Source organism: Canis lupus, chromosome 10, assembly GCF_011100685.1.
Source record: "Canis lupus familiaris isolate Mischka breed German Shepherd chromosome 10, alternate assembly UU_Cfam_GSD_1.0, whole genome shotgun sequence".
Lineage (NCBI taxonomy): Eukaryota > Metazoa > Chordata > Mammalia > Carnivora > Canidae > Canis > Canis lupus.
In genome coordinates this window covers 62656799-62669090 of record NC_049231.1, presented here as the reverse complement: position 1 = coordinate 62669090, position 12292 = coordinate 62656799, and the positions used below count along the sequence as shown (strand labels likewise).

Sequence of the window (12292 nt, the reverse complement as noted above, 5' to 3'; positions counted from 1 at the left end):
TAAAGAAATTGGTCTGGTGTATTTAGGGTATGGACCATATCTAAATCCACACACTAAGATGTTCTCAAAGGAGAGGAGGAAGCCTGACATCCTTTTGGCCAGAGCTCCTTTTCTCTTATGGGACACATTTGTGTTATTTTTCACTCTTTATATACTCTTTTCTGTGTGAGCATGTCAACAAATTTTGTTCTAGGGCATTCTCTTTCTTTAACTATGGCTAATAGAGTCAAACTGATAAGTGTCTTGCTAACGTAAGAGATGTCATGTCATCATGGCTCTTAAGTCCACGTCTGTGGTTGAGATACACCATTTGTTCATTTTACTTTTAACTCTGTAATTTCTTCAAGTTAAGCTCTTTGTAATAAATGCCACTAACATGATACCAAAAGATTTTAAAATGAGACACTGGTTTTTGATAGGAACTTCTATTTCATATTATTAGGTCTTCTATCATACCCATGATGACTGATAACATATAAGAAATGAACAATAAAAAAAATCTTATACATGGACAAGTCAAACCAAGATAGATATTATCAGCATAAATAATTTCACATGACTGTGAAGTTTCATATTTGTTTAATTAAGATTCTCACTGGAAACCATTAACTATTCTCAGTATTTGAGTAATGAATTAGTTATTTTACTGTTCCCATTCCAGGGAGCACAGTGTAGATTCTTAGTGTATAGGCTTATAATAGCTATTTTCAAATGGAATCAAGCTGAAAACTTTTTCTGCCACATCATAATCGTTTTTCTCTTACTCGCATGGTTCCTGTCAGGTATAATAGTTACTCCAAAGTTATATTTGATGAGTGAATACTTATTTAATATACCAATAATGTATTCTTTAAAAAGCTTAATAATGAAAGCTTATACATTGCCTTTTGAATGTGGATTGGTGATTCAATTATGATAACTTATTTTATGATATAGCTTACTATAGTTAACCTGGATACTGTTTTTTTGTTGCTGTGTTTGTTTTTTCAACTTTTTGCTTTCTTCTCTCTTAATTATTGAATGTAATTGTACTCTAAAGATTGTTTCTGGTTCATTCATTCATCCAGTCTTTTTTCTTTCTTTCTTTTCTTTTTTTTTTAAATGTTGGCTTCCAGGGTATAAGTTCTTCAACTTGTATGGTTATGTGAGAAACTGATAGGATACCTATTTTTGATCAAAGTCTGTAGACTGATGTTGCTACTAAGTAAATATTTTCTGAGGTGTTTTTTTTTTTTTTCTATTCTGGATCTCATCTGTTTTTCCCATGAAATAGGTTTCTTATGATTGTATCATATTTCCTATCCCTTCTGGTTCTGGGGAACAACCTAGGCTTTAGAACCCCTTTATGATGAACTTTAAAAATCCCTGTGATGCTTTTACTCTGCCTTTCCGGATTTTCTCCTTTTATCCATATTCAAATTTGTGATTTCCTATAATGCCTTCTCTTTGGTTCTGAGCAGTTCTTTTGCCTTCTTTCTGCCAGACTTTGGGATCATTTATTAATGGGTCAAAGTACCATACAGATTTCATCTCATTATATCAACTTCTTGAATATAATTGAATATCCTGACGTGTTGCTGTTTTCTCTTTTCACTTTATTATACAGATCCTTCCCCCACCACCATAGTTCCAAAAATAATGCTTATTGGCATTTTTTGTTCTTCTATGTGCATAGAATGATCTTTGAACATGATGTGCATGTACTCTCTTAACCCTTAAACCTTAGAACTGACTCCTCAACTTTTGGGATTACCTCCCTCTATTAATCCTGTTTATTGTAATACAATGATATGTTTTTATTTTAATGAGATTGACTTTCCAGATGAAACGGCTCTTGTAGGATACTTTATAAGTTGTGTGTTTTTAGATGATTTATATATGGATTATATATAAGTATGTTTTGAAAGCATAAATGATGTGAAAACTCTTATAAAACAGTTTTTATAAAATGTTATAAAATATCTTCTTTATATTTCTGCATATATTGGTGCTTCTAGTACATTGAATTAGGACCAAGATATTGTATGAATCATGATTCAAAATTTGTAATTTTTATCTAGGATTAAGTTTAGAGCAAGTCGACATTTTATGGCATTGTTTAGTAGAAGATGCTGAGTGTTATGATGATGCACTCCATTGGTTTTTAAATCAAGTTCGAAGTAAAGATCAGCATGCTATGGGAATGGAAACCTACAAACATCTTTTCCTGGAGAAGGTAATTTTATTTCTAGACTATTTTACTGCTAATGTTGTTTTTCCATATTTCTTCATTATCTCTTGAAATATAAACTCTGTAATGTTAGTTTTTTCCTCTTTTGTCATAGGTTTTTAAAATAGACAAGTGTACTGTCGTTCATCAGTCCTTATGTAATTTTGCCACTTAGATTTTAATTTTATCTTCTACAGTGTTTTTAATCTATGAATATAAATGAGAGCTGCCTTTTATGACTCTTAGTTGGCTGTGGTTTTAGCCAGTCCTGTGGTAGAGATAAGCCAATCTCCAGATTTTTTGTGGATTCCAAAAAATCCTTTTTAGGAGGTGCTGTCATGTGTTGTTATTAAAGATATTTTTCAGTCCAGTTTTTGTTCTTTATCAGATGCTACAGTTGGTTCAGGTAATAATTTTCCATTTGAATTTTGAAACCTGAGAATAATAAAGCAATAGACTGTTTATTTTATGCTTATTTTTGAGTCTTGGCAAACTCATTTTCTCTCTGGTAGAATTGACTATATATAAATAAGTTTTGGTACATATAAACTAAACCACTTAATCTACAAAGCTACAAATCCTTGAGGATCTTAATTTTAAGCCCTAACTTATATACAAACTGTACATTTAGTTACACTTCTTATAAATGTGAATGGGATTGGTATATAATAAGTGATAAAACTTCTTATTCATGTCCTCCAATTTGGATCTACATATATATTGAAAATTAAAATACATATTAAGATTTCAATTATGACCTGAATAAGATTTTCATGAAATTATTATCTTTTAATTTTTAAAATCATCACTAAAAGTTTGAGCTGATACATTTTCCTCTGCAATGACTTCAATAAAATTGTTAAATTTGTTAATCTAAATTTGATAAAATGTATTGTCACACTAAACTAGTTAAAAAAAATTTTTTTTTAAGATGCCCCAGCTAAAACCTGAAACAATTAGTATGACTGGCTTAAACCTGTTTCAGCATCTCTGTAACTTGGCTCGATTGGCGACAAGTGCCTATGATGGCGGTTCAAACTCTGAGGTATGGACTTAGACTTGTCATTTTATTAGTTCAGGTTTTATGGAATTTTTCTTTTATTTTTCAGATTAGATTACTGAATTAATTTCTGCCGTCTACCAGGCATTGAATTTACTATGAAGACTGTTATTCTTAAGTTTTAAAAAGCACATTTGGTGATTCTTGTTGTCATTGTTGCTAAATGTAACCTTGGTTGTGATTAATAAAAACTTACTATACGTTCCTTAATGCAGAAGAGGCCATCTGAGTCTTCTTTCAGTCCCCTGAAAGCTCCTAGCTAATATAATCAAGTAGTTCTGTCCACTAGGAGTGGATTTATCTAAAGTCTGATTGTTAAGCCATTTGTGTGGCCAACCTTTTACTTGCTCTTGGACAGCTCCAGAGTTCCTAGAATACAGTCTACCTTAAATCATCTTGACATATCATGTCTTTTCATTAACTGAAGACTCACAAATTGCTAGTCTTATTTCTGGCTTACTGTTAGATTTGCCTCAGTAGGTGGCTGCTAGGTTTTCTTGAAGGCATTATTTCTTAGACTCTCTCCCAACACAGATGATTATTTGATAGTCTTCCTCATTGGACACTCCAGTTTATTAATGCTAGCTTTGAATTAGGTAGTATCTACTCATGTTTTTCATTAATTTTTCTTTAGAAGTTAATGAGAATAGGTAAAGAGAAAGATGGGTAAAACTGATACTAACCTATGTGGTAAAGAATAATTTTAATTGGGTCTAGAGTAATTTGATAATCTCTTCCTACATTTTTTCCTTGTTTGAATAGTATTTTGTTTTTTTTAATATTTTGGTCTTAATTCTTTGACAAATTTCAATTTGGTCATTTCAGATAACTGGTCAGATCTGTTTTAACCTAAGAAGTAGTCCTACTCTAATTTCGAAGTAACACTACTTTTTAGTGTTATGAACTACTTAAAAAGTAGTGGATGATATGAACGCTATTAGAAGGATACCTTGCTTTAGCCTGCTCAACTTTGGAGAACTTTGACTCCATTTTTTCTGTAGTTTTCAGTGAAAACATTCTTTTGGTCATCACACAGTTAAAATTAAAAATTTAACAACTTGGTTTATTAGCATATTTTAAAATTTTTCTCTGAATATCTAAAAGTAAGTTGGATGAAAGCACTGAAGCTTTTTTCTGCTAGTAATTGTGTTTTGTTTTTTATTCACTTGTAGCATGTTTTGAGGATTTGAATTTTTCCCACTATATAGTCACAACTTTGGAGTTAAACACCACATACACAAAGACAAACAGCTGCTTTATACTTTCTTTTTTTTTTTTTTTTTCTGTAGAACCAGTACAGGTATATTTCAGTTCTTGAGGAAATTTTCAAAGCTTTTATCATTTTATTTAATTTTAACAGGAATTACCCTTAAATACTTTATAGAATATTAAAATTCATTGATATTGTATGACTTTGAAACTTAAAACTACTTCAGCCTTCTAATGATTTACATTTTTTGGCAATAAAATTTACAGATGTCATTGTATTTTTTTTCTTAGCTTTGTGGTATGGACCAATTTTGGGGCATTGCTCTAAGAGCACAGTCTGGTGATGTCAGTCGAGCAGCTATCCAGTATATTAACTCCTATTATATTAACGGTAAGTGAGTTGGAATATTGTCTGATAATTTTTTATGTGGGGATGTTTTATTTTTATTTTTTATTTTTTTAAAAATATTTTATTTATTCATAGAGACAGAGAGAGAGAGGGAGGGAGGGAGGCAGAGGCACAGGCAGAGGGAGAAGCAGGCATCATACAGAGAGCCTGATGTGGGACTCGATCCAGGGTCTTCAGGATCATGCCCCGGGCTGCAGGCGGCGCTAAACCGCAGTGCCACCGGGGCTGCCCTATGTGGGGATGTTTAATTTAGCTGCAATTCCTTTTATTTTTTTTTATTTTTTATTTTTTTAACACAGAAGATTGAGACACTGTCTAAACATCTGATTTTCAGGTAAAACGGGTTTGGAGAAGGAGCAAGAATTTATTAGTAAGTGTATGGAGAGTCTCATGATAGCTTCTAGCAGTCTTGAACAGGAATCACACTCAAGTCTCACTGTTATAGAAAGAGGACTCCTTATGCTGAAGACGCATCTGGAAGCATTTAGGAGAAGGTAATGGTTTTATACCACATTATTACAGTGAATTTGTTTTTGTTTTGTTTTGTTTTACTGCTAACATGTACAAAAATATTCTTAAAGTAAAGGTTTTGTTGGGGCAGGTAGAAAGCTTAACTTAACGCAAGTGAAGGGTTAGTAATAGAAGTACTTTTATTCCTAATATGTATCGTTTTGCCATGAAATAGACAATATAGGTTCCCAGTAAATATTGTGGAGCTTTAAAAATTCTTGAACGCTGAGAAGATATGCATGAATAAGACTCTCTAGACAGAATTCCACCTCTAGGAAAGTATTACAATGATTGAAAGGCAGAACACCAGCACCAAAAAAAGTTTCACTAAAACCCTCACCAAGAACATCAAATAATCTCTCATAGTTGAATCAAGTTGAGTCATTTGTTTCATTTGCTGTTTTTTTTTCTTCCTGGACTAGGAGACAGTATTTTAATTTTGAATTTCCATTTACCATGGAAACATGATCAAAAAATTCTGTGTTAATGAATATCTGTATAATTAATTTAGACATACCCTGTGTAATACAGAAATAAAGCAAATTAACATTTATGAATATATCGACTGAAATGAAAGGTGAGTAGATAGTTTTAATTAAGAAATTCTGTTTGTTAAAAATCATGACTAAATGTAAAAAATAAAACGAACTGTGTTGGCAAAAATTGTTAAAATCTTTCAACTTCAGAGTTTAGTTTGATAATGAGTCATTCATTAAAGATTTTTGAGATTCTATTTAGATTATCAGGAAATATTGAATAATAAGAGGTATTCTACACATTCCTTATAAAAATCATGGCTTCATGATTTAATTGGGCATTGCAAAATTCTTTATTTTGATTATGGTTGCAATTTGTGGGAATTATACTTAAATAATTCCTTGTGCTTTTAAAGAATGTGTTAGGGAACTCTATAGAATTTTTTTTTTAACAGAAACGTTACACTGTCTCATAATTTTTACCACTCTAGAAAATTAAAATAAGCAAATGTGATGTGTCTTTGACTAAATAAACATTCATACATACTATTTATAAAATTTAGATATTATAGTAAGGGTAATACCACAGAAAATGAAAGTCATCATAATTTATCTCTTCCTTTTAGAGATAGTTATTGTTAATGAGATGATATATATTTTTCCAAAATTTTTTTTTGCTACAGAGTCTATAAACAACAAACCAAAGAGTGCCCTTAGTTCTTACACAGTGTTACCTGTGTTTTAAATAAACATTTATTTTAAAAGTCTTTAAAAATAAGTTTCCTAGGATTCAATGGTGCTATTTATAAGCTGAATGAATTTCAGTTCAAAAATCCCTTCTCAGATGTATAATTTTTTTCTAACTCCTGGAAAATGATTGTAGTATCCTTTGCTAGAAATCTTTATATTTTTATTCATATTTTACTCTAAAGTTAATGTTGATGTTAAATAATTTCTATAAATATTTATTTTTGGAGTGGCAAGTAGAGAAACTAGAAAAAAAAAACTCAAACTAAGATGTTTAAAAATGTCAGGAATTTTCATGCACACATTTGTTATCAGTGTACAATTTCAAGTGCTTAATGTACTTAATTCTACTAATTTAAAATTGCCTAATATTTATAGAATGAAGATATTAAGTAATTATTGTCTTTGTGTATTCCTTATATTAAAAAAAGTGTGGGGTTTTGTTTTGTTTTAAAGAAGAAAAGCTATAATTTGAAGAGTGGTTCTTAAACTAGAATCATTTTGTTTGCCGGGGACATTAGGTAATGTGTGGAGACACTTTTGGTTACCATGGCTAAAGGGAGAAGGGGGTATTATTGGCATGTAGTAGGTAGTGACCCAGGATGCAGCTAAACATTGTATTGTGCACAAGACCATTTCCCCTGCATCCCCTTGACCTAGCTAAGAATTATCCAGCCTCAAAATGTTTAAGATTATTCTTTTGCTCAGCCATAAAAGCTGAACATTGGATCCCTTCTAGGAAACCAAGTCCATTTATTTACTTTTTGTCCTTCTGTTCTAGAATTGCTTATTAGTTTTTGACATTGATAATTCTTTTCTTAATGAAATTCAGGTATCCTGGATCCTGTCTTCAACAACTGAAAATCAGTTAGAAAACTGACAGTATTTAGTGAGTGACCTGCTAGATGCCTTTCACCCTTGAGATTAGTCTTTGTGGTTTATTTTATAATTTTAGTAATCACGGAATCAGCTCTCAAATTCTGTTAAGCATATATTTGCTGGGATACATTTCTGACCCTGAAAAATGTTTCCTAATACGTTTTTTCCCGTTGTGAATGTAGGAATGGGAACTTGCCATTTCACTTTCTGGATTAATCTGTTTCTTTGAATTCCTCCTGCCTCTACTACTCCCCTCCCCTCCTTTAAAAAAAAAAAAAATTCTTGGTGGGATATTTTTTCCTCAGTAATTTTTCTTGTAAACTATCTTAAGGAACTCTTAGCTGTATTTATGTATTTAAGTTTAATGCAGTATGATGAATCTTAGCGCTGTAGAGTACATTGGAATGTGCTAGAACTTTTTGTGGGCTTTTTCATTTTGTAAAATATTAAAAACTTCTCTGACATGAACATGGTTTAAAATGGCATTCTTCCTATGTGTGGTTTTTGTGTGTTTTAGGTTTGCATACCATCTCAGACAGTGGCAAATTGAAGGCACTGGTATTAGTAGTCATTTGAAAGCACTGAGTGACAAACAGTCCCTGCCGCTAAGGGTCGTATGCCAACCAGCTGGACTTCCTGACAAGGTAGTTACATAATTTTAGTTTCCAAATTGTTAACATTTCCCAGTTCAAACATCTATTCTTGTTGTATTTTTAAATTGGTTGCATCTCATATTTCAGATGACTATTGAAATGTATCCTAGTGACCAGGTAGCAGATCTTAGGGCTGAAGTAACTCATTGGTATGAAAATTTACAGAAAGAACAAATAAATCAACAAGCTCAGCTTCAGGAGTTTGGTCAAAGCAGTCGAAAAGGAGAGTTTCCTGGTAAGTCCAACAGTTTAAATTTTTAATTTTTTTCTAGGTTCTGTTAAATAGCAACTTAGGACCTTTGCATCTTTTAAGAGTACAAAGCATATTCATGGCTCCCCTCCTTTTGGTAGGGTGCCATTGATCATAGAGAAGTGTTAAGAGTTGCTTCAGATGTTATTTGCAAATATTTTTCCTCATTTTTCTAAAAAAATTTTACTTTTGAGGTTACTTGATGGGCAGTGTGGGAATTACAAGCTTTTCTTTCCATGCACTACTTAAGTACCTAGTTTTACCCAATAAATTTTTGGGGCATTTTGATATATTTCATTTTTTTTCTAGAGCACATGAAAATAATACATCCTTAATCCCACTGTGCCTCTCCCCCTTACTTCCAAAAGAGTATCATATTAAGGAATTTTTCATATTGGCTCAAAGGGTATATTTTGTTCTTCCTTTATTGTTACCAGTAGAGCATTTGTAGTGTCTTTTCATAGCACAGAAAATATGAATTAATTAGAGGAACAACCATGAAAGCTGTTATAATTTGAGACCTTTAAATTTTAAGTAAAATGTGACAAGCTATATATATAAGTTTAGAAAAAAAAGTTTTAAAGTTTAAAAGCTTCTTTCATGATTTTAATCTGCCTTCGTGCAATGATAATTCTTTGGCATCTTTTAGTGAGGAGGATCATGCTTAAGATGAAACCATATGTATCTTTTAAAGTATCAGATCTTAAATTTTGTTCTTGGATAATTAATATTCTTGGTACAATAGAATAGATATTGAAAAGTCTCCTTCCTGTCCATTTCTAAACCACTTCTTTCCCTTCTCTTCTATACTCGTCAAGGGATACCAAGATATACTATAAGAATTATTCATGTACTTCAGACACAAATGTAGCAGTCCATTTATAGTGCATATAAAAATTACTTCATTCTTTTTAAATCTACATATTCTGTAATATGGTGGTGCCATGATGTATTTTACTTCTCCTCTGTTAATGGACATATAGATTTTTTCCATTTGTTTGCTATTTATAAGCAGTGCCACAGAGAATATCCTTATACCTATATCATCTAATGAACATTGGCTAAATACCTAGTTATGGAATTTTCAGGTCAAAAGGTATTTATTCTCTTTTGTTACATTGAAATGTACATTAAGAAGAGAATATGAAATGAGTAATAAAAAGATGAAAACTGTCCATGTATAGTACCATCCAGAGTAAGAACTGGAACATTATTAGAAGCTATTTATGTATGCTTCTTTAATATCCTCTTTTCCACTTCCCCTTAACACTATCTTGATTTTTTTTTAGTTTATCATCTTTTGTGTGTGTTCTTTATAAAAGCCTTACCTTGGGTATATATACCTAAAATATGTATTTACTTTTGTTAAATAGATAAGTGTGAATTTGACAGATTAGAGAAAGAGTTATTAGTTAAAGGACCAGAGAAGGAAATAAGCTAAAGAGGGTGTATTTTAACCGTCTTTAAAGGTTTTTTTTTTTTTTTTTTTTTAAAGATTTTATTTAATCATTCATGAGAGACACAGAGAGGCAGAGACATAGGCAGAGGGAGAAGCAGGTTCCATGCTGGGAGCCTGATGTGAGACTCAATCCCAGAACTCCGGGATCACACCCTGAGCCGAAGGCATGCGCTCAACCGCTGAGCCACCCAGGCGTCCCTCTTTAAAGGTTTTTATAGATCCTCATCTGAGGGTATCAGGAGAGTTCTCAAGTTTAAGTCTTGGCACAGTCAGAACCTGTCTGTGCTGTAATTTTGGCAAGATTCTGGAATATCCAAGGGAAACATAGTCATAGAGTTTCTGATCTTTTCATGACCTATTTCAGCTCTCAGGAATAGAATAAGGAATAATTTCTTTTGTGAGATATGAATGTTTTCTCCTGATTCAGGTAGTAGGACATGGAAATGGGAGTATGGTGAAGGTATTTTAGGTTCAGCTAAGAATACAGGTCAGGTCCACTTGACATTCCTTCTTCAGTGAAAATATTGAGAAGGTAGAAGGGATTTTGGTCAAGATGGCCCCACAACAACACATTTCTCTACTATCACTCATCCTACTGATTGCTCTCCACATCTGGTACACAGCAGTAGGTATCCTTTATCGTCGTCCTGGTAATTCTCTTTGTCTCTGTCACATGTTGGATATCCTGTTTCTGGTATCCCATGTCTTCTTTATTGTTTGACTTGTTTTTGTTTTTTACTGGAATACAGTGCGGTTGTTCAGTAAAGTTTTGATTCTTTGAATAATTAAAAATTTGTTTCTCATGTTTCTAGACTTAAATGATAATTTGGCCAAGTATAAAAGTCAAGGATGGAAATAATTTTGTTTCAGAATTTTATTTTATTTTTAATTTATTTATTTGAAGGAGAGAGAGAGAGTGAGGAGAGGGCAGAGAGAGGGAATCTTTTAAGCCGACTCCCTCCTGAATGTGGAGCCAGACATGGGGCTTGATCTCATGGGACCCATGACCTGAGCTGAAACCAAGAGTTGAACGCTCAACTGACTGAGGCACCTAGGTGCCCCATTTCAGATATTTGTTAGATATATTTCTGCATTGCATTTCTTATTTCTGTTGTTGCTGAGTAGTCTGAAGCCATTAGCTTTATGACATATTTTTACATATTCTATTTTTTTCTTTTATAGAACTTAATGAGTCTTCTTATTCCTGATGTGTTGAAATCTTGTAATACCTGCTCTGATATTTGGTCTGTTTTCAACAGTTGTGATGGACACTTTACTATATAGGTTGGCAACTTTTAGTTTGGCAACTTGTATCTATCTTTGAGGACATTTTCTTTTAATTAGTTTATTGATTTCCAGTCTACCATTTAATAATTTCTCTCTTTCTAGAAATTCTTTATATTTACATGTTTCATCTCTTGGTATCCCAGGTTTACTTTTTCATGTTTTACTTCTTTGGCTTTAAACTTCCTGAGAGATGTGTTCAACTTTATTTTGCATTCCTTCTTTTGAGTTTTCATGCTTTTAGTATCTAACATCTTTGTTCTTCTTGAGTACTCCTATTTTCATGGTTGAAATATTTTTTTGAGGCTATTAGTACTTTTTAAAATTTTTGAGTCTTAAAATTCAGACTCGGGCAGCCTGGGTGGCTCAGCGGTTTAGCACTGCCTTCAGCCCAGGGCCTGATCCTGGAGACCTGGGATTGAGTCCCACGTCAGGCTCCCTGCATGGAGCCTGCTTCTCCCTCTGCCTGTGTCTCTGCCTCTCTCTCTCTCTCTCTCTTTGTGTCTTTCATGAATAAATAAATAAAATCTTAAAAAAAAATTCGGGCTCATGGTTCCTGCATTTTATTTTTATTTATTTATTAAATATTTTATTTATGTATTTGACAGAATGAGAACCCAAGTGGGGTGGGGGGAACAGCAGAAGAAGAGGGAGAAGCAGGCTCCTCACTGAGCAGGGAGCCTGATTTGGGGGCTCAGTCCTACAACCTTGGGATCATGACCCAAGCCAAAGGCAGATACTTAACTAACTGAGCCATCCAGGCGCCCCAGTTCCTGCTTTTTAAATAGAAGGTTTAGCAAAGTATCTATATATTTTTTTATTAGTTTCATCTCATCTTTTCTCTCTTTTACCAAATAGTTACCATTTTGGCATTTTTCATTGCCACCTATAGATCAAAATTCCCATTTGATTACATTCCCCTTTTTTCCCCCTTTATACTGAACTTCCTTTAAAAATGTTAGAACTTTGTCTTATGGTGATATGTTTTCTTAAGCTTTTATTTGAAAAAAGTTCATTTTGCCTTCAATTTTGAAGGATATTTTCCCTGGATGTAGAATTTTAGGTCAAGAATTATTTTCAGGACTTAGTAAATAGTTAAACCCATAGTCATTTCATTTACAGTGTTTCTGGTTAAAAGCCTTTTTTT

The 12292-nt window shown here is 32.7% G+C and overlaps 1 protein-coding gene across 1 annotated transcript in view; it reads left to right on the top strand.

The window, feature by feature from the left end:
* USP34 (ubiquitin specific peptidase 34) overlaps positions 1-12292 on the top strand; it is a 243185-nt gene that overhangs the window by 133619 nt on the left and 97274 nt on the right. The window contains 6 exon segments of the mRNA XM_038551363.1: positions 2061-2215; positions 3141-3254; positions 4770-4869; positions 5222-5381; positions 8017-8143; positions 8240-8387. Of these exon segments, the coding sequence (XP_038407291.1) occupies positions 2061-2215; positions 3141-3254; positions 4770-4869; positions 5222-5381; positions 8017-8143; positions 8240-8387 (804 nt within the window).